The sequence below is a fragment of the Dipodomys spectabilis genome, unplaced genomic scaffold, assembly GCF_019054845.1.
Source record: "Dipodomys spectabilis isolate Male_0828 unplaced genomic scaffold, ASM1905484v1 ptg000002l, whole genome shotgun sequence".
NCBI classification, from domain to species: domain Eukaryota; kingdom Metazoa; phylum Chordata; class Mammalia; order Rodentia; family Heteromyidae; genus Dipodomys; species Dipodomys spectabilis.
The window spans coordinates 20,021,870-20,045,347 of NW_024870679.1; the positions used below are offsets into that span (position 1 = coordinate 20,021,870).

The following is a 23,478-nucleotide window of genomic DNA, read 5'->3' on the forward strand; positions in this document are numbered from 1 at the left end:
TTATTTTTTTGTGGGGCTATTACAAAAGAGGTTGCTGTCCTAATTTCAGCCATGCTCTTCTCATTATTGGAATACAAAAAAGTCATTGATTTCTGAGGGTTAATTTTATACCCTGTTACTTTGCCAAAGTTTCCAATAGTTCAAGTAACTTGGGAGAGGAGTCCATGGGGTTCTTTAAATACAAGATCATGTCATCTGCAAAAAGGGAGAGTTTTACTTCATCTTTCCCTATTTGGATCCCCTTTATGTCTGCATCTTGTCTTATTGTCCTAGCTAAAACTAGATTGAAGAGGAGTGGGGAAAGTGGACATCTTTGTCTTGTTCCTGAATTTAGAGGAAATGGCTTTAACTTTTTGCCATTAAGTATGATGCTGGCTGCAGGTTTGTCATATACAGCCTTTATTATATTGAGAAATGTTCCATGGATTCCTAGTTTTTCCAGAGCTTTCATCATAAAGGGGTATTGGATCTTGTCAAATGCTTTTTCTGCATCTGTTGAGATAATTATGTGGTTCTTATCCTTGCTCTTGTTGATGTGATGAATTATATTAATTGTTTTATGTATATTGAACCAGCTTTGCATCCCTCAAATGAATCCTGTTTGATCGTGGTGTATGATTTTTTGATGAGTTGTTCAAGTCGATTGGCCAAGATTCTGTTGAGAAGTTTTGCGTCGATATTCATCAAAGAAATGGGTCTGTAGTTCTCTTTCTTTGATGAGTTCTTGCCTGATTTGGGGATGAGGGAGAAACCCCTTTCTTCAGGACTAAAATGTCACACACTAGTGGTAACAATATTTTAGCCTATTTATGCATCACCAGATATCCTGGTGTCCTGGATGTTCTGAATTCAACTTCAAGCTCTAGAAGGCTTTATAATTTTTTTGTTTATTTGTTTTGTGGTAACTCAGAGCCTTGTACTTACTGTGAAGGCACTCTACTACAGTCCTTTGTTATTTTGGGAATAGGTCCTCATACTTTCCTCTGGACTAGCCTAGACCACAAAACTCCCATTTATATTGCTCTTGTAGTAGGGAAGACAGGCAAGTACAGCACACACAGCTATTGCTAGGGCTGAGGTTTGAGAACATTTTATAGCAAATGAACTGGAACTAGTGTTAGGGTTCTAACTCAGGGCCTTGAGCTCACTCTGCTTGCTTACTGGGTTGGTGCTCTACCAATTGAGCTACACTTCCAGGCCCAGATTTGCTGCTTTTTTGTGGGGAGAGAATTGAATCTCTTGAACTTTTTTTTTTTTACCTGGCTGGCTTTGAACCTCATTGCTTCTGCTCTCAGCCTCCTGAGTAACTAGAATTACAGGCATGACCCACAGATACCTATCTCACTTATGGTGTTTTTATAATGAATGAAGGAAAGTTTTAAAGAAAGATATGTGCTACACCGTGTATTATGATATGTGAGGACAATAATCACATTTTCACAATAGTGTTCTCTACCTTTCTGGTATACCTGAATAAAATATAAATGATACTAAAAATAGGATATAAGTGGCTTAAAGTATAATTTTTCTAAAAATCTAAATATGTTATAAATGGATATATCTTAAAGCAAAACAACTATAAATTATGCAATGTAAAAGCAATACACAGAAAGGAGTTCATTCAGTTTTTTTCAGTTATTTAGAACTTTTCTTTTATGATCCTGTTGGATAATTATATAATTCCCTATGAATAAAAAGCCAAAATTATCTATAACTTATCTATTTACAATATTCAAATTGTATTCAACCTTTTATCCTTTGATTTCTGAATAACTCAAATAGTAGAGCATTTGCCTTCCAATTCTAAGGCTCTGAGATCAATCCCCATTACAGGGTTGGATGGCAGCGGCTAAGATCTGAGATCACTGCTTAAAGCCAGCCTGGACAGAAAGTCCTTGAGACCCTTTATCTAATGAATTCAGCAAACAGACGGAAGTACAGTTAGTTGTAGTTCAAGTGGTACAGTGCCAGGCTTGCATTATAAAACTAAGGGACATCAACTCGGCCCTGAATTCAATCCCCAATACTGGTTCATGCGCATACACATACCCACCCCCCCCCCACACACACACACAACACCTCAGTATGCAAAAAAAAAACCCCACTATTTCTTGAGCTTAGTAATATGCCTTAAAGACATATTAGAGTAATCAATTAGTTGATTGTTATCATTTCAAAGGTAGGAAAAAGAGACTCAGATATTAAAATACTTCCTTAGTATCATGTAGTTAAAAGTTGAAAAATCAGGAACTGACCACAACTTTCTAGATGGAAATCCTGAATCCTTTTCCTTTCCTTAGATGTCTTTTGAAGAGGCATGAATTGTTTATCAAGAGATTTGGCCTGTTAAAGATTCATATTGAAAATTTTAAGATAGTTAATACAAACTAAGCAAACTGTCCAGAAATAGAAAATAAGCCAAACATGTTATTTTCATAGAAAATAAGCTGAACATGTTATTTTCATGCATTTATAATCAATATAACACAATATTATGGCAAATATAATAACAAAACTATCACCATTACCATTAGCTTTATATTTTGAATTTCAAGCACAGTTTTATGTATTTTATATGCTATTTTATTTAATTATACCATATCGTACATGAATATGTTGTTACCAGTGCCCAGCTTACATGTAATGTTTAAGTTTATCTAGCAAATGTAATTTTATATGAATCTTAATGTTTAAAAAAACTAATCTTCAATGATGAAATTGTAGATGTCAGGATACAAAGTGGAAATTTTTCAATGAAATTATCTCGTTATTTTGATACAAAGAAAAAGAATACTAGACACATATTACACATCATAAAATATTTGAATTTCAATTGGGATAGTTAAAATTTCATAGAAAATATGATCATTCATTATTATAGAAAAAAATTGTCAGGAGCTGGTAGCTCGTGCTTGTAATTCTAGTTATTCAGGAGGCTGGGATCTGAGGATCCTGGTTCAAAGCCAGTTTAGGCAGGAAAGTCCATGAGATTCTTATCTCCAACTAACCACCACAAAGCCAGAAGTGGAGCTGTGATTCACATAGTAGAGGTCTAGCCTTGAGCAAAAAAGTTCAAAAACAGTGTCCAGGCTCTGAATTCAAGACTCCGGAGGACCAGCACCGACGACAAAAACGGAAAATACCCTTTGATAATATTTTAGGTGAATAATATTAGGTGTGTGAAATATGGCCATTTTCTCATGGCATAGTATTTTTATGTGTAGTATGTGTAACTATATGTACAGTCAGCCTGCACATACAGAAGCAGAACTACATGCACCATAAAGAAAATGTAAACAACTATACATAGGATAATGCATGACAGCAAACTAGAAGCGCTGAGATCCAAATGGGCCAGTATGTGAAAAACTTTTGACTGTGAATATGCCAAAGATTAGTGCTTTCAATTTTCTGCTGATTTAAGATCTAGTTAAAAGTTGGAGTTGAAGTTTCATTATAGTACTACTCTGTGGGCCTCATATTACTTAGGGTTATGTGTATAATAATATTAATGTCTCTGAAACTAAGGGCCAGGATTTACTAAAATACAGTGTACTTTATGCATACTAATAAAATATTCATAGCTAATATAGTGAAGTTACAGTCATGAAAACTGTAAAATCTGAGTTCATATTCAGCATAAGCCTCTTTGGCTACTGTTTGAATTCCCTCTACTTATGTTATAGGTTTGGTATGAATAGTTTGCAAAAATATTAGTTGGTATCTTACCCAGAATTATACATTGCTTTTAATAATGTTACTTAGCTTAGATTTGGGAAGATGTTGCTGTAAAATCATGTTTATTATGCCAGTCTAATGACCAGTTATTTCTCTGAGCAAACACAAAATGTAAAATTAACTTGTTTGGAACTAACTTAGTGACGTCAGTGCTTTCTCAATCAAATTATAGACTTACATGTAATATATACTTTCTCCTAGACAGTAGCCACATATGAATGATGTTAAAAGTTCACATTTGAAAAATAACACATTTGGATTTTTGTTTTTGTTCTTTGGGTTTTGTTTTTTGTTTTTTTGGTCAGTCATGGGCTTGAACTCAGGGTCTGGGCACTGGCACTGTCCCTGGGCACTGTCCCTGTTCCAAGCTAACATTCTGCCACTTTGAGCCACAGTGCCACTTCCAGAGATAAGAGTCTCATGGACTTTTTGCCCTGCTTGGCTTTGAACTGCAATCTTTAGATTTCAGCATCCTGAGTAGCTAGGATTGCAGAAATTAGCCATCTGCACCTGGGTAACATATTATTTTGATTATTCAAGGAATAATTTTTAAAGGGGGTATAATTTTACTTAGCTTCATAATGGTCTTTTAAATTTAACCTGCATGTTAGAAGGCATTTTAAGTCATATCTTACTTCTCAGAGAATTTTTCCCTAATAAAATACTCTGTTTACCTAGTATTCACAGATTTAGTTGATATTTGTCACACAATGATTCTTGTATTTTAAATTAGGACCATTAGTTGGAAGTATGATTATTTTGTCAGGAATTTGTTATGTTTTCACAAAGAGTATTTAAAAAGAGATATGTTAATAAATTCATCTATTTCTTGGTGTTAGGTTAGTGGTTCATGAGATTCTATTTTCTTCTTTCAAATTCTTAGCATCTTCACTCATCACTGTAGTTTTTTGCATGTTTCTTTGTTTTGGGTTTTGGTGCTGATACTGGGGTTTGAATTCAGGGCGTAGGCAGTATCTGTGAGCTTTTATGCTCAAGGCTAGGGGTCTACCACTTGAGCCACTGCTCTACTTTTTGCTTTTTGCTGGTTAATTTGAGATAAGAGTCTCACAAGACTTACCTTCCTGGACTGGGTTTAAACTGTGATTCTCAGATCTCAGCCTCCTGAGTAGCTAGGATTATAGGCATGAGTCACTGATGCCTAATCATGTAATCATGATTACATTTTATTTGATTATGCATATATGTATGCCTTAAGATATTGAAGCATTACAATTCTTACCCTTCTTTCTTATTTTAACATATTATAATTAGATCAATACCATTATCAATTAATCAATCAAAACACCCTTGGGATGCTAAGTACTCTCACTATCTTCCTATGAAGATAGAGAAACACAAGAGATTGCTATTATCTAACTTTTTGCTTTTTTTTTTTTTTTTTTAATTTAATTTTATTTTATTTGAGAACATACTGTACAGAGGGGTTACAATTACATGGGCAGGATAATGCATACACTTCTTACCAAGCATTGCAGCCTCCTCCTTTGTTTACCCTTCACCTCCCTTCCCAGCCTCCCCCCTCCCTCCCACCCAATCATACCCCCCCTTCCCCCCCCCCCGACATTGTAAAGCTGGTTTTGACATGACATTTTGTACTTCTCATTGTTGCAACAGGTCCACCTGAATCCTTAAACGACTTGTTTGTCCCCATCTCCTCCACATGTTATACTGACATCAAATATAGTGAAAGCGGGGGTTACACTGTGGGGGAGGGACATACAAAGCAACAAAGAGATAATCTTATAAATGCGTTAGAAACACATGCATGAAAGAAACAAAAACATTAAAATACATATTTGAGGTTTCGTTTTCCTAACATCACATTATTTGACTTTTTCCGCTTGACTCATACCTATACTAGATATTGCAAATAAGGGAAACCATGGGACCTATGTTTCTTTGGGCCTGGCTTACTTCACTTAATATAATTTTTTCCAAGCCTTTCCATTTCCTAACAAATGGGGAAATGTCATTCTTTCTGATGGAGGCATAGAATTCCATTGTGTATATATACCACATCTTCTTGATCCATTCATCTACTGAGGGGCATCTGGGTTGGTTCCATGTCTTAGCTATGGTAAATAATGCTGCAATAAACATAGTTGTGCTGGTAGCTTTAGTGTGGCCTTGTTTGTGATCATTTGGGTAAATGCCCAAAAGTGGGATTGCTGGGTCATTGGGGAGCTCTATGTGGAGTCTTTTGAGGAACCTCCATACTGCTTTCCAAAGTGGTTGAACAAGTTTACATTCCCACCAACAATGAAGTAAGGTTCCTTTCTGTCCACATCCCCTCCAGCATCTGTTGTTGTTAGAGTTCTTGATTTTTGCTGTTCTAACTGGAGTGAGGTGATATCTCAATGTTGTTTTGATTTGCATTTCTTTTATGGCTAGGGATGTTGAACATTTCTTCATGTGTCTATTGGCCATCCTTCTTTCTTCTTCAGAGAAGCTTCTCTTTAAGTCTTTCGCCCACTTACTTATTGGGCAGTTGTTTCTTTGAGGATTTGTTGTTGGGTGGTTTAATTTTTTGAGTTCCAAGTATATTTTAGATATGAGACCCTTGTCCGTTGTATGGCTAGTAAAGATCTTCTCCCAGTCCGTGGGCTTTCTATTGATCTTGCTAGCTATGTCATTTGCCCTGCAGAAGCTCTGCAACCTTATACAATCCCATTTGTCCAGCCTTTCTTTGATTTGTTGTGTTTCCGGGTCTTTATTCAGAAAATTTCGGCCTGTGCCAAGGAGACCCAGGGTTTCTCCTATTCCATCCTGTAATGTTTTCAGAGTGTCTGCTTTGAGTTCAAGGTCTTTGATCCATTTGGAGTTGATTCTGGTGCAGGGTGATATATAAGGATCTAGCTTTAGTTTTCTACATGTAGTTAACCAGTTTTGCCAGCACCATTTACTGAAGAGGCTGTCTGTCTTCCATTCTATTGTTTTAGCTCCCTTATCGAAGATTAGATGGCTATAGGTCTGTAGGTTCATTTCTGGGTTTTCAATTCTATTCCATTGGTCCTGAGGTCTGTTCTTATGCCAATACCAAGCTGTTTTGATTACTATGGCTTTATAGTAGAGTTTGAAATTTGGTACTGATATTCCTCCAGCAGTGTTCTTTCCGTTGAGGAGCGTTTTTGCTATTCGGGGTCTTTTATTGTTCCATATGAATTTTTGGATTGCCTCTTCTATTTCCTTGAAGAATGAGGGTGGAATTTTGATAGGTATTGCGTTGAATTTGTAGATAGCCTTGGGAAGTATTGCCATTTTCACGATGTTAATCTTTCCAATCCAGGAGCATGGGAGGTTTTGCCATTTTTTAAGTTCTGTGTTGATTTCCTTTTTCAAGATTTTAAAGTTTTCATCATATAGGTCCTTCACTTCCTTAGTTAAGTTAATTCCTAGGTATTTTATTTTTTGTGGGGCTATTACAAATGGAGTTGCTTTCCTAATTTCAGCCACACTTTTCTCATTGTTGGCATACAGAAAAGCCATTGATTTTTGTGGGTTAATTTTATAACCTGCTACTTTGCCAAAGTTTTGAATCAGCTTGAGTAATTTGGGAGTGGAGTCTATGGGATTCTTTAAATACAAGATCATGTCATCTGCAAAGAGGGAGAGTTTTATTTCTTCTTTCCCTATTTGGATCCCCTTTATGTCTGCATCTTGTCTTATTGCTGTAGCTAGGCATTCTAATACTAGATTGAAGAGAAGTGGAGAGAGTGGGCATCCTTGTCTTGTTCCTGAGTTAAGAGGAAATGGCTTTAGTTTTTCACCATTGAGTATAATGCTGGCTGTAGGTTTGTCATATACAGCCTTTATTGTATTGAGGAATGTTCCATGGATTCCTAATTTTTTCAAAACCTTCATCATAAAGGGGTGTTGGATCTTGTCGAATGCTTTTTCTGCGTCTATTGAGATAACCATGTGGTTCTTATTCTTGCTCCTGTTGATGTGATGAATAATATTAATTGATTTGCGTATATTGAACCAGCTTTGCATCCCTGAAATGAATCCTGTTTGATCGTGGTGTATGATTTTTTGGATGAATTGTTGAAGTCGGTTGGCCAAAATTTTGTTGAGAAGTTTTGCATCAATGTTCATCAAAGAAATGGGTCTATAGTTCTCTTTCTTTGATGAGTCCCTGCCTGGTTTTGGGATGAGGGTTATGATGGCTTCATAGAATGTGTTCGGTAGTGAGCTTTCTCTTTCAATTTCATTGAAGAGTTGGAGGAGAATTGGTGTGAGCTCTGCTTTGAAGGCCTTGTAAAATTCCGCTGTAAAACCATCTGGTCCTGGACTTTTCTTAGCTGGGAGGTCTCTTATTGCTGTTTCTATTTCAATGCTTGATATGGGCCTGTTAAGATAGTTTACCTCATCTTGGTTTAGTTTTGGCATGTCAATATTTGCTAGGAAGAGGTCCATTTCTGTCAAGTTCTCAAACTTATTAGCATAAAGTTTTGAGAAGTATTCCCTTATAATGTTCTGAATCTTGCTTGTTTCCGTGGTGATGTTTCCATTCTCATCTCTGAGTTTATTAATTTGGGTGTGTTCTCTTCTTTTTCTGATAAGATTTGCTAAGGGTCTGTCAATTTTGTTGAGTTTTTCGAAGAACCAACTCTTTGTTTTGTTGATTCTTTCTATAGTTTTTTTGGATTCTAATTCATTTAATTCTGATTTAATTTTGATTATTTCTTTCCGTCTACTGGATTGGGGTTTATCTTGCTGCTCTTTTTCAAGGAGGTTTAGATGTGTCATTAAATTGTTAGTTTCAGATCTTTCCAATTTGTTGATGTAGGAGCTCAGAGCTATAAACTTGCCTCTGAGTACTGCCTTTGCTGTGTCCCAGAGGAGCTGGTATTTTGTGTGTTCATTTTTATTGAATAGCATGAACATTTGAATTTCCTTTCTAATCTCTTCCATGACCCACTCATGATTCAGCAGTGTGTTGTTCAGCCTCCATGTGATACCGGACTTTCTTTGGTGGCTTTTGGTGTTGAGTTCTAACTTTATTCCCTTGTGGTCAGAGAGAATGCAAGGTATAACTTCAATGTTTCTGAATTTAGACAAGTTTGCTTTGTGGCCTAAAATGTGGTCTATTTTAGAAAACGTTCCATGTGCTGCTGAGAAAAACGTGTATTCTGATGCTGCTGGGTGAAATGTTCGGTAGATGTCTGTTAAGTCTAGTTGATCTATGCAGCTGTTTAGATCTGCGGTTTCTCTGTTGAGTTTTTGCCGAGTTGATCTATCTAGTGGGGAGAGTGGTGTGTTAAAATCCCCAACGATTAATGTCTTTGGATCTATATGGGATTTGAGGGAAAGTAGTGTTTCTTTGATAAATTTGGGTGCTCCATTGTTTGGCGAATAGATATTTAGAATTGTAATATCCTCCTGAAGGAGAGATCCTTTAATTAGTATGTAGCGACCTTCTTTATCTCTTTTCACGAATTTTAATTTGAAGTCTATTTTATCTGATATTAGGATTGCAACTCCCGCCTGTTTATGCGGTCCGTTTGCTTGGTAGATTTTGTTCCAGCCTTTAACATTGAAAATGTGTTTGTTTTTACGGGCAAGATGTGACTCCTGCAGGCAGCAGATAGAAGGGTCTTGTTTTTTAATCCAACTAGACAGTCTATGTCGCTTAATTGGAGAGTTCAGTCCGTTAACATTAAGAGATAGGACTGAGAGGTATTTGGGAGTTCCTGCCATGTTATCTATCTTCTTGGGGGCTGCGAAAACTGGGTTCTTCCTATGGTTCTTGGATTCTCAGTTTGGGTGCAGTTTCTTGGCCTTTATTGCGGTCTTGTTGGTTTTCTATGTGTAGGACATCTTTAAGAATCTTTTGTAGGGCTGGTTTGGTGGAGATGTATTGTTTCAATTTTTCTTTGCTATGGAAGGTTTTTATTTGGCCTTCAGTTATGAAGGAGAGTTTAGCTGGGTACAGTATTCTTGGTTGATAGTTGTTTGTTTTTAGGGCATGGCATACATCATTCCAGGCTCTTCTTGCTTTGATTGTCTCTGCTGAGAAATCTGAGGTGATTCTAATTGGTTTCCCTTTATAAGTGATTACCCTTTTCTCTCTGACAGCTTTAAGGATCTTTTCCTTGTTCTGAGTTGATCCTGTGTGGATTATTATGTGACGGTGGGATGTCCTATTCTGGTCTGGTCTATTTGGGGTTCTAAAGGCTTCTTGTATCTGGACTGGCCTATCTTTTTGCATGTTTGGGAAGTTCTCTGCTAGGATCCTGTTAAACAGATTTCCTAGACCATTAACTTCTGTTTCTAGGTGCTCCTCTACACCCATTATCCTTAGATTTGGCCTTCTGATGGTGTCTTCCAGGTGTTGGATAGATCTATCATATTTCTTGGACTTGTCTTGGATGGTTGTATGTTCTTTCTCTATAATATCTATGCTGTCTTCAATCCCTGAGATTCGATCTTCTGCATGGTCTAACCTGCTGTCAAGACTCTCTACTTTGTTTTTTATCTCTTTTCCTTCTAGTTGGTCAGCTTTGATGGCTTCAAGTTCTTTGTTGAAGCTCTGTTTTAGGTCTTGTATGAATTTCTTTACTTCCTTAATTTGGTGTTCAGTGTTTGTCCTCAAATCACTTAGTTGATTGGTTATGGTTTCTTTGGGCTCCCATTCCTTCTGTTGGGTTCCCTTCAGCATTCCCTTTGTGGTCTCCCTGACTTCCTTCATCTCTTTGTTAATGGATTCCATGAATGCCTTTAGTGATCTTTGTGTGTTCTCTACCTGGTCTCTCAATTCCTGTATTACTCTTTGATTAGCTTCCTCCCGTTTGTGGGATTCCTGCAGATCTCTTTGAGTGTTCTCAGCCTGCTCACGCCATTCCTCCCTTTCTCTTTGAGTATTCTCAAGTTGTTCACGCAAATCCTGTATCAGTTTTTGAGTAGCTTCCTCACGCTTATGATATTCCTGTATAAACTTCTGGGATGCCTCCTCTCTCTCCCTATCACGCTCATACAGAGTCCTTTGTACGTTGTCAAACTTTTCATTTATCATGTTTGCCAGCAGTGTTTGTAGAGCTGTTTGGGAACTCTCCTCTGGATTATTCATTATCTGTTCTAACCCCTGATTATCAGGATTGGGAATTGAGATACCCGAATTTGCCATTTTTCTTGTGTTTTTCCGGCTTACTCTGCCCATTTGAGATGAAGATACCACCAGTTTTGTGCTAGAACACTATCTTAAGGCAACCATCAACCAAAGTTTGCATTTGTACAGTCAATAGTCTACAGATACAATCTAGTTCAACAGATACATCTATTCGACATCAAACAACTATATGTTAAAGGACTTTGAACCGCAGAGAAGAATTTGGAAAACCAGAAATTATTAGGGTTAGGGAGAGATGTGGGTAAAAAATAGGAATAGATTGGTGTGGGAAGGCACAGGGAGAGTTAACTATGTCCTAACCACAATGCAGGAAATAGGTTGGGTAGGATGTAAGTAGAGAGAGAGAGAAAAGGGAAGAAAGGGAAAGGGGAATGAAAAGCGACCAGAAAAAAAATAGAGACGTAAAAATTAATGTTATTTTAGAGATTAAAAGATCATCTATTTATAGAGGGATATGAATATGTTGAGAGAAAGGGAGGGACATAGAGGAGATGAGAAAAACTTTTAAAAAATGCTTAAAATATTATATAGGTATAAAGAGGTAGTACTGTTATTAATGAATTTAAGTCTCAGAGGTTTTGAATTGAGTAATAAGTTTGTGGATTAAGTGTGTACTCAATGGGGGATAGGGTCTACTGGTTAACTACGGGTTTATCTGAGGATGTGCAGGACAAGAGTTAAGTCACATAAAGGTGAACAAAGAGGAAAAGTTGGAAAGGATAGGAAAGTGAGAAGAAAAGATCAGAAGTTCAGTAGAGCTAGAAAAAAAACAAAAACAAAAAGATAATTAAGAATGAATGAAAAAGAGAAAGAAGACAAGAAAAGAAAAGAAAACACACATTCACGTATTCCTAAAATAAAAATTATAAGAGGAGAAAAAAAAAATTAATGGAAAACAATTATTTTTTCAGAAGAGGCAAAAATTAAAGATTAATAAAAGTTTTAGAAAAGCAAAAAAAAAATGTTTTTATATATATATAAGGTAACAAAAAACGAAAAAAAAACAAAACAAGAAAAAGAAAAAAAGAAAAGAAGAAGAAGAAGAAAAAAAAAAGTTCTTTGATTTTTTTTTTTTTTTTTTTGGGAGGGGTGGGAAGAGTCCTGTATCTCCCTTTTGTCTGTAACCAGAGTCTGGTTGGAGTCTCTGGTCAGCTTGAGGTCCTGTGGCTTGATTGGTTTCTTAAGTCAGTTTGTTGGAACAGGCAGAAAAATGCTCTGCTTTACCCAAGATTTTGAGATCCCCCTCCCAGGTTAGTTTACTGGGAGGGTGATCTGCTTTGAGAATCACAAAAGAGGGGGATGCAGTGATGAGGCTAGGTTCTGGGTAGAGTTGAGGTCTTTCAAGGAACAGTAGCTTTTCCCTGGGGCTATTTTGTGAGAAAAAAACTCACAGCACCCAGCCTGGAGCCATTCTCAGGGTTTCTGTTTTTCAATTGATTGTGGTGGCTGCTAGAGGGAGGGGCAGCCTCTGGCTCTGGCCACCCAGCGAGGAGAGCCACTCCAATGGCTGGTGCCTGAGCTGGGCGACCCCTCCCTGGATGGAACTGAGTCTGTTCCCGTGAACTGCCAAATGACTAGCTCTATTCCAAGGCCTGAGCTGGAGCTAGCCGCTCCTCCGAGCTTTGTCGGTATCCAAGATGGAGATCACCGGTGCTGGGGGGGGGAGGGGTGGCCTTCCCTCCTCTGCTCCTAGAGAAGGAGTGAGGAAGCGGGGCTTCTACTCACGGGGAGTCTTGGATCCCGGGTCGTCTCTGGTCTGCAAAGTGCAGGATGAAGTTGTCCGCTCCTTGTCCGTTCTTGCTGGTGTTGAGTAGAATCCGCTCGTCCGCTGCGTCTGGCTCCTTTGTCCCGGACTGCGTCTCAGGTATGCCTCCGCAGCGGTGGTCGCCGCTGCGACCCTGCCGCCGCAGCGGCAGCTGCTCAGATGTGTCTGCTTGGCTTCCCCTCTCTTGACTAACTCTCTGTTCTGTGATGGCACACTTGGTGTGATTCTCTGGCTTGGGACTGTTCACTGGAACTCTGAAACTGTTTTCTATGCAAGAGCTTGTTCAGATTCCAGCTTCTCCTCCGCCATCTTCCCGGAACCAAACTAACTTTTTGCTTTTTGTGAACACTAAGAAGTTCATTCTCTAGAAATACCAAGTAACGAGAAACTAGAAGATTGTATTAGTCAGGGTTCCTTAAACACCATAGCAGTGCTGCTTTATTTTACATGATTTACATGCTCTATTTTACATGATTTATATGTTCTATTTTACATGATTTATATTTAAGGAGCTCCTTGGAGCATATCTTATATGAGCAAGCTTCTTTAAATCCTAAATTATGCATTGAGTCATGATAGAAAATAATTCTGCAGAAGAAAAATAGCTGAGGTATGGAAAGAGTATTTGTATTTTCTTTGATCATTGTAGATTTCAGATATGTCACTTAATTTCAAGTAGTTTTCTTTTTAGTACAAATTTTCCAAAGTGTAGCAATCAGGAAATTATATAGTTGCCTTCAGAACATGTTTATAGGGCTCTCAGTTTTATTTAATCAGTAGTATTTCTTGTACTAAGTTGGCAATGCAAGTTTATGTGGCTCCAAAGATCTGAAAAGTTTATTGCAGAACTGACTTGCCAGAATTTTTAAAAAAATGAGTCAGAAAAAATCAGATTTACTCTCCATAATACCTAGAAAACTGCTGCCAAGATATACATGGTCCTTCCCAAAGGAACTTCTCACATGTGACCACAATAAATTATAAGTAATCAAATTATATTACTTTTAAAGTTTGACAAAGCCTAGGGGCTGACTCAAGTGGTACAGCATTTGCCTAACAAGTGTTTGGCTGGTGGTTCCATCTCTAGTACTGTACTGCAATAACTAGAGCTAAACAAAGAACAAGACTACACTCAGTTTTCTTTCCTACAAAGACAAAAATATCAGAGCCTTGGGGTGATGCGCAAAATGACACTCAAGTCACCTAGACTTCATAGATGTTTATCTTGCTAACTATAGAAAGGAAGGTCCCTTCTTTCTCATATAGTTTTCTCTTAGAAGAGTCTATTTGAAGTAAACTATATCTTGGCTTCTAACCCTGGTGTCTGAGTTTCAGAATATGAAGTGCTTCTGTTTCACATCTGTTATTAGTGTCTATACTTGGCTCACAACCATCTTACGTAGGTACTGCACTTACTGCACACCCATGGCTGATGCATACATTTTGTAGAAAATTTATAGACTTTCTCAGAAAAAGTCATAGTCAATAAGATAGTAAAAAGCAGCACTTCTGTTACTACAGCATTATGGAAATTGTATAATTTTTAAGTGTTTCTACCATTTTGTTTGGAAAATGTTTTCTCTAGATTCAAGTTTATACAGTATAATCTGCAGTAACTATCTTTGACTAATGGTAGTGTAACAAAATGTATGGAACATTCTAGGACATTGAATGTATTCTGTCTACAAGATTGAAATAGAATCTGAGAAGTGCAACAGCCTATGAACTACAGCTGATAAGTTGGAAGAAATCCTCACAGAGCAGGATTTCATAGACACATAATCCCAACAAGTGTTACATTTCAGGATATAAAGCATGAGGGCAGATTTTGATCCACACTTCAGAGGTCAAGCTCATTCACATAGTTGAAACTAATTCTAAACATTAGGAATTAAGACTCATTCCGGCTCCTTCCAGTTGGACAAACTGAGCCAGAGAGCAACTTCTCCAACTGGACCTGGCAGTGAGTTCCCAAAAGAGATTTTCTGGTCCTGCTCCTTTTCAGACTAATTAATTGTTTGTTTATTTAAGAACAACTTTATTGTGACATAATTCAGATACCATATTTGCTCTTGTAATGTGTATAATTTGATAGTTTGTAGTATACTCACAGTGTTGTGCAGCCAGCACACTATTTTAGATTATTTTTATTGCCCAAAGAAATCCAGTATTCATTCATTAGTTGTCCTTGGCCTTTACATCACTACTAAGTTGTTAAGGAACCACAAAATGGTTTGCATTTCAATGGATTTACCTTTTCAGGACATTTCGTAATAATGAAACTATGCAGTGTGTTTTTTCTTGATTGTTGCACTGAAGTTTCCTACTTACACTCTATCTTTAGAAAATCAATCATCTCTAAGGTTTCCAATTTATTGCAGTATGTTTCCTCTTTTTTATTATCTGGGCCTCAAAAATACTTCCACATTAGATCATACTGAATAGAATGTGATACAGATTTGTAAGCTTGTTAACAACAGAACTTGACTCTCCAGGTCAATGCCTCCTTGAACTTCAGTTGACTTTAAAACATGTATGGTCACTTTATGTTTAAGTAAACAGGTGATTTCCCCACTACCTTTTCCTGACAGAATAAGAAAAACTGTGCTTTTAGTATAAGTTAACTATATTTTAGAAACATTACCTGTTTTATATTGTTAAAGTAGTATCTTTTAAACAACTCATTTATATTTCTATGAAGGAAAAAGTAATTTTTGACAATCAGTGGAACATAGGATTACTTAATGCAGCCTTTCTAAATAAATGAGATTTTTTAATGGTGGTGGTGGTGATGGTGGTGGTGGTGGTGCTGCTGGTGGTGGTGGTGGTGGTGGTGGTGGTGGTGGTGGTGTGTGTGTGTGTGTATGTGTGTGTGTGTGTCTTGGGATTAAACCCAACAGCTCATAACTTAAATCTTTTGGTTTTTAAGATTGGGACACATGCTAACTTTGCCTGGAAGGACCTGGAACTCAGAATCCTGTCCCTCCCTACCAATGTCTGGGATTACATGTGTGTGACTGGCTCTAATGATGTGCTTTTGTTATTACTGAATGGTTTAATTAATTTTTTTACTTGATCTTTTCTTTTTTCTTTTGTTGGTCCTGGGGCCTGAAATTTGGGCCTGGACTCTGTCCCTCAGCTCTTCAGCTCAAGGCTATCCCTAACACTTGAGCTACAGTGCCACTTCTGGCTTTTTCTGCTTATGTAGTACTGAGGAATCGAACCCAGGGTCTCATGCATGCAAAGCAAGCACTCTACCACTGAGCCACCTCCCCAGCCCCCATGCAAGTGTTTTAACTTCTCTAATTTCTTCAACTTCAACATAATGACATTAGTATGCATTAACTAGAACTACTGTGAAGATGAAATGTGTCTCTATAAGACTAGATACATAGTCTTCATCACAATCTAATATTTACAGCACACTGGAATAGGGTCAATGTGACAGAGTAGAGAGGATCGATGCATTGCCTATGAAGAAATTGTGGCTATGTTCCTTATTACTCAGTTATTTATGCAATGATAGACACATTTTCTCTATTTCCTTAGTGTTCTCTATTACCTGAGTGTCAAAATATTTTCTAATGCATATAAAATTCTAAAATCAATTAAAGGTAATGAAAAAAAAACTATCACATTCCAATTTAAGCATTAAGGAATACATGTTTAATATTACAAATTCCTTATTAGAAAATACAATGAAAATGAATTCAGCCTATATTTTGTCTTTAACCTCGTTTTCTTCTTTTTCTGTGCCAGGGCTTCCCGGGTGACTTTGGAGACAGAGGCCCTGCTGGGCTTGATGGCAGTCCTGTGAGTATACTGTGAGGATCTGGTCTTGGAGCTCACACCTGTCATACTCCAAAGAGACTGTGCATGCATCCTTACAATGGCCTTTGTGGGAGGAATAAAAAACCACTATCAGGGGGCTGGGAAGGTGGCTCAGTGATAGAGCGCTTGCCTTGCATGCATGAGGCCCTGGGTTTGATTCCTCAGCACCACATAAGCAAAAAGAAAAAAACTGGAAGTGGCGCTGTGGCTCAAGTGGTAGAGTGCTAGCCTTGAGCTGAAAAGTGGAGGGACAGCACCCAGGCCCAGAGTTCAGGCCCTAAAACAAACAAACAAACAAAAACAAAAAAAAACAAAAACAAAAAACCACTATTGGCTAGCATTTCCAAACCAATTTGTGATTTTCCAACAGGGGAAATAAGCCAAAATTATTTTAGACGTCTATGCTGACAATCATTAAAACTGATTATTTTGATCAGGTAAAGTGTGAATGCTAAATAAACAACTAAAATACATGGACACAATATCGACTTTTATACAAATTTTGGGTGAAAATGTGTTTTATTGAAAGATCTTTGAGATTGATGTTTAGATTGAGAAAGTTTAACATTCTAAATTAATTATATTTTCAAAGAATGACAATAGGTTGACATTTATGGACACTACGTAGAAATAGCATCATATTTTGCTTTCAAAGAACAGCTGGTAACTATCCCCATTCTATGTCGTATGCATATTCTTTTAGTAAGATTTTAAAGTGAATTCGAATCACACACAAAATCCTTAAAGCCTAAATTGAGAGTAGTACCTATATTTGGGCATTTAAATAGACATGGTAAAGAGTTTGAAAATTGTTCCTGTCCAACTTACAATTAGTGAGCTAAACTTTCGTATATTATAAAGCATAGCAGACAACACAGGAGTAGAGCAGATTTCCAAATAGATCATTAAAAACTTGTGTGAAACCTGAAGAACAATGAGACAATTCCTGGCAGAAATATCTATGAAACTCCATCATAATAACCAGCAAAAAGGAAGAGAGGAGGTGTGATTCAAGTAATAGTGTACACGCCAAGCAAGCTAGCTGAATAAGCTTGAAGTACTGAGTTCAAACTCTAGTACTAACCAACAAACAAATAAACCTTGAATGTTTGAGGTAGAATACTTACCATCTTTTTCTAGCCCACAATTTTGAAGAGCTTCCAATTTGGAGCCTAATGAGATATTAACTTGGGCTTTAAAAAAATACCATTTGTTTATTCTTGTGTGCTTGTTCATTTAGTAGAAATGATCCTATTTGCTTTTTTAACAGCCCTATTGTGACTAGACATTTAGAATATTCAAACTTTCTTTTTGAAATCTTCTCCCTATTTAAAATATATCAGAATGCTTCTTGAAGTGCATATTGAGTCTTTAAGTGCAGCTGGATATTTTTAGTTTGAATATTCCTCCTTGGTTTTGAAATAGCTTAAAATGCAAAATGAGGGTAAAGCTATTCCTCTACCTTGTGCTATATCCATAATGTAAATGTAGAACACTGATTGTTTACAATTTTTATAGCAGTGAAAATGAATATTATTTCTGTTTTATATATAAAAAATAAAATTAGAAAATTTAAACAATATACTTTGAAACAAGAGTGCTTTAAACCCTCTGAAAATGTCCTTCTATATGCTGGCCACTGGCTTGTCATACATTACAGAGATTAGTTGTGTCTCTAATAGTGATGAGTATTTCCTTCCTATGTGAGGAGCCACAGAGTATTCTTCCTTCTAGGCTAAGATGATGTTCCTAGTAGTCAAAAGCATGGAGACAAGGGCACTTTTGAAGGCTGTTATTTATGCCCTAGATTTGCCCTTCTCAGGATTTTTATTTTTTTAATCGGCTGTAGAGTTTGAACTCTGGACCTGAGCTCTGACCCTGAGTTCTTTTGCTTACAGCTAACGCTCTACCACTTTGAATCACAGCACCACTTCCAGTTTTCTGGTGATTAATTGGAGACAAGAGTCTCACAGACTTTCTTACCCAGGCTGGCTTTGAACTTCAATCTTCAGATCTCCTCCTGAGGAACTAGGATTACAGATGTGGGCCACCAGCACCAGGCTAAGGAAAATGTTTGAAGTAGATGTGTTCCCAGATTTAGCTGTAGCAAATTTTGATAACTTCTTTCCTAAAAATATGTATCTTCATATACAAAAAGCACACTAGTTTGGAATCATAATTAATATATTTTGTTCATTTTTCTTACAATAGGGACTTTTAGGTGGTCTTGGTCCTCCGGGATTTCCTGGGCTTAGAGTGAGTATCACCAAATGTTGTCATTCTTATGAAGGGTTTTATTGTTCAATGTATTTGTTGGATGTGTTTTTTAAACTTAGGGAAATGAATAGTTTTAGTGCCATTGTTGGATGTCTACCTTGCTCAAATGTATTTTTTCTGCCAGATATGAAATGAGTTGTATAAAAATCATATTTTATGATATGCTAAAATAATTTATGGATATTATGTATTTACAGCTGATCATTAGAAGGTCCCAGGTGAGACTTAGTTTTATCAAAAGTTTATGTTATAGGAGCTGGCTGTGTTGGATCAAGTCTGTAATTCTAGCTACTTGGGAGGCAGAGATCAATGGATCACAATCTGAGGCCAGTCTGGGAAAAAAGTTGTGAGACTCTTTCTCAGTGAGTTTGTGAGATTCTTTCTCAGTCAGTGCCTGGATATAGCAATCACATACCTGTCATTTCAGCTATAAGAGGAAGCTTGAATCAGAGACTCTTGATCCAGGCTGGCCTGAGCAGATGGTGAAAGGCTCTGTCTCTAAAACAGTCAATGTAAAAAGAGCTGATGGAGTGGCTCACATGGTAAAGGACCTGCCTGGCAGGTGCAAAGCCTTGATTTCAAACTTAAATACTGAAAACATATATAGGATACAGAAGACCGATTTCTTTTCTCTGAGATAGTCTTATATAAGATCCAGATTGGAGAGAGGTCTGGACAAAAAGCACTGATAAATTTGGATTTTAATTCATGTAATACAAATAAATTCATGTCCAGGAAAGACATCCTAAACAAAAGTAAAAGTTAGGCTCATCAATGACATTGAATATTTTAATACCTAATTTATTTATTAGATAAAAAAGCACATGTGACTATTTGTCTACCTACCCAATTTTTATACAGCTTATTAACCTTACAGTTGAATGAAATTATTTCATTGGATTTCAAAACAGTGTTGGCCTGATATGTAACATTCTAATAAATATATGATTACATATTTACTTTAGTAAACAAACTGAAGTTGACATACTTACAATAAAACCTCGTAAGTATATTCCTCTCAGCCAAGCTTATTATTTATGACAGGAATATGGACTGCAAATATATAAATTTTAGAGTCATGTGCTTTAACATTCCAATGAGTTTGAAGCAGGAGTGACATATATTTATGAAACATAAAAAGATTAAGGAGAATAGAATCTAAACAATAAGCTACCAGTATCTATATAAAAGTTGACATAACCAGTAGCAGGGGTAAGATTTTCCTTAAAATTGAATTTACAGCTTGCTTTATATATAAGAAGTAAGTAATTAAAGCTCCATTGTTCTTCATCATGAATTGAAGCCTCAATATTTTTTATTATGAACACAAGTATTCTGACTCAAATTTTTATATTCTTCCTCTTAGCTTTAATTTTCCCAAAGCACAAAGTAATAACTTGACCCAAGAAATAAGTCAGGGGCTTACTTATTAGAATTGTGCTAATGTTAAAGCCTATAATCTTAGCTACTTGGTAGTTGAAAAGTTTTAAATTGTCATCCTGGATAACATGAGTGTAGGATTAGAATCAGTGAGTCTATGAAATTTATACCTTACATGACAATAGCATCAGTAGTACTACTAATAATTGTAAAATTAGCATTAGTACCTCACATTTATTTAGTATTTTCTAGTTGCTAGACACATTATTATGTCATTTCATTCTGAAAACCACTCAGGACAAGGTAGGTTTTAAGTATTTGCCCAGATTTGAAGCCAGGTGATCAAAGTCCAGAGTCCAATCTCTAACTTTTGTGCAATACAATCTCTTTAAAACTTACACTATCTTAGAATGTATGCTGACTATAGATTGAGATTTTATTTAGTTTTATGAGAAGCTCTATGTAGGGTGGAATGAAATAGTATGTTTTCTCAGGACTTAAATAGTGCTAATATTATAGGTAATAATCAGGTCTTATCCATGGAAAGGAAGGTAGTTAGGTGAAGGAGTTACATTCAAAGATGTCCCTAATTGATACTTCTCTTAATGTATCACACTAACTTGATTAGCTTAGCTTCTGCACAAGGCTTGCCCAGATGGATTCTTACCTATATCTTGAAGACCTATCCTGTGTGCATTAAAGCCAAACTGTTCATTTTTCAGAAGCATGCAGCATCTTTGCTACGAGGAATTTGCACATTTGTCAACCTGAGACATCTACCTCTACTTTTCTGCTTAATTTACTACTGTTTAATATGATCTTTAAATATGAGCACTGGTGGCTCACATCTGTAATCCTAGCTACTCAGAAAGCTGAGATCGGAGGATTGAGTTTGATGCCAGCTTGGGCAGTAAAATCTGTGAGACTCTTATCTCCAGTTAACCTCCCAAAAGGCAAAAGTAGAACTGTGGCTCCAGTGAGAGAATGCTAGCTTTGAACAAATTTTCAAGGACAGTGCCTAGGCCCTGAGTTCAAGACCCAGGACCAGCACGCTCACACAAAAAAGTTGTATTTTGTCTCTTGGATATTTATAACATGATGTTTTAGAGAACAACCAGTAAAGTAGTTTGTGTAGTGAAGCATATTAACATGTCTATCATCTCACATAGTTACTTTCCTTTTTAAGTTTAATTTCTATTGATCTTTCAACTTCAAGACTTAGTACAGTGCTTGCCATATAAGAGTATTCAATACAACTGACTGCATTTCTGCAATCTCTCTCCATTTCCTCCTCAATCAGTGGAAAGGGAGTCTACAGAAAAGGGAATGGCTAAAGGTACTAGCAGTCAGTTCTGTAATTTTCACTTCATCTGCATTAGTGAAGATGATGTTCTAGCTGCACTGTACTCATGAATAGACATGTTGAATCCAAACCCCTTTGGACAACTGTTCGAAGATAATAAAAATTTAACATTTTAAAAATGTGTACTCTATGCTTTTGAAGTTATTTTTGTGTATGTATCTTATTTGTGCCTAAATGAGATGTAGAGAAGGTATTATTACTTTCATTTTGACACTCATTTTTTAAAATCAAAGCAATATTGAACACCAAACATCACACCCTGCATTGAATCTAAAATTCAAGCATGTTAAAATTCCTGTTTAGGGCAACAATAAAAATCAAGTGGCATAAAGAAAAATAATCTGTATCAGATATTGTGATTATTGCTATAGTGGAGTAGATGAAAAGATATAAAGAAGGTAACAATTTGTGGTATTGTATGGAGTCAGGACAGGCTTCAAAAACACAGTTTTTAAGCATATCTTCCAGATTGTGTGTCAGTGGCACAGGCCTGGGAAAGAGCAAAGAGCTCTTGAGGCAGAAAAATGCCATCTTCATATACCCAGAAGATAGGGGAGAAGTGGATGCTTGGGAAATGGAAATAAGAGTGAGGTGGAGTCAGGATCAAATTAAAAGGAAGTGATTTTGTCTACTTGACCAGAGCTGTAATCACTGTCTTCAGACATTCCTTTCGTCATGCAGTTTTTCAAGAAATACTGTTACTTTATCTATTTTTTATTCCATGCAGATAGCTGTTAGTCTTTGCTGAATTACAGGAGTGACTGATCATTGCCGTGAGAGTAGTAGATACTGATCACAAAGCTCAATGTGAAACTCAGTCCTTTCCACCATTTACTCATAGGAATTCTTAGTCACTGTCCAGTGGCTGCTGTTTTTCAATAAGAGAACCTCTGCTGCAGGTCTATTTCTTTGACCTCATTTACCTTGAAAGTTCGGTATTATTTGTAGCTATGTGTGTGACTCTTTTGCCTCTAATACTATATTGCAGGCATCCTCAACCTAAGCTCCTATGTCCTAACAATTTTCTTCTATAGATTCTATCTTCTCATGCAAGAGGATTATAGTAGGAGGGGAATACTGAAAGACCCTCAGTCTAACTTTGTAAGCTGAAAACCGCTATCAACTATCATGGGTTGCTTGTAGAAGCTATAGATTTTCCATACAACTTGTGACATTCCATAAAATGCTTGGTGGTTCTTGGAAATTTCTATATCATTCAGTTTTACTTTGTATTTTCCATTTGGCTGAATCTTTTATAACATGTGTTTCATATCTCCAATACTTAACAATTTTGTGATTCTTCTTTAGAGTCATGATGACATTAAATAGGATATTATATGTTAGTAGTACATTTACTTGAAAATGCCAGATTAGGCACAGCAATGTATTTAAACAAAATTTTAAAATATTATATTTTTGGACAAAATGATAGTACACAAAGAAAGGTTTTCTCTATGAAAACTTTGTTTCATACTTATAGATTATTTCTGTATAATTTCCAGTGTGTTTTTGAATGTAATGTTTTAAAGCCATAAGCTTTGGATGTACTGGCTTCTGTAAGTGTAAGAGTATTTCCTACTGAGAGAATTTTGAAATTATAAGCAATGACATGTTAACATACAATATTTATTAGGTTGGAAAATATTACCCTTTGATTTAACTCTGTATTTCAGGATTAAACTTGTTGGGACTATATTTCACAGACTTTAGACTTAGCCACAAGTAAAGATGTCATAGTTTCCATGATTAAATTTGCATTATATAAATGTGGACTGTTATAGATGTTTTCAGTTTATAGAAGATGGAACTTTAGGATTTGCAGTTTTAAATTTTGTTTCTGTAAGATAATTCCATGAGTATTTATTCCATGCTCTGTTTCAAAATTTATTATATATAAGTTATTGTGTGAAACTAGGAAATGAAGAATGAATGAAGTGAATGCTGCTGTTCATACAGAATGCACAGATTAGGAAG

General features: G+C 36.5%; 1 protein-coding gene across 1 annotated transcript in view; it reads left to right on the top strand.

Annotated features, from left to right (window-relative positions):
* Positions 1–23,478, top strand: part of Col24a1 (collagen type XXIV alpha 1 chain) — a 305,980-nt gene that overhangs the window by 65,400 nt on the left and 217,102 nt on the right. The window contains exons 13-14 of the mRNA XM_042685239.1: positions 16,413–16,466; positions 18,696–18,740. Coding sequence (XP_042541173.1) covers positions 16,413–16,466; positions 18,696–18,740 — 99 coding nt within the window. The remainder of the gene's footprint in view (positions 1–16,412; positions 16,467–18,695; positions 18,741–23,478) is intronic.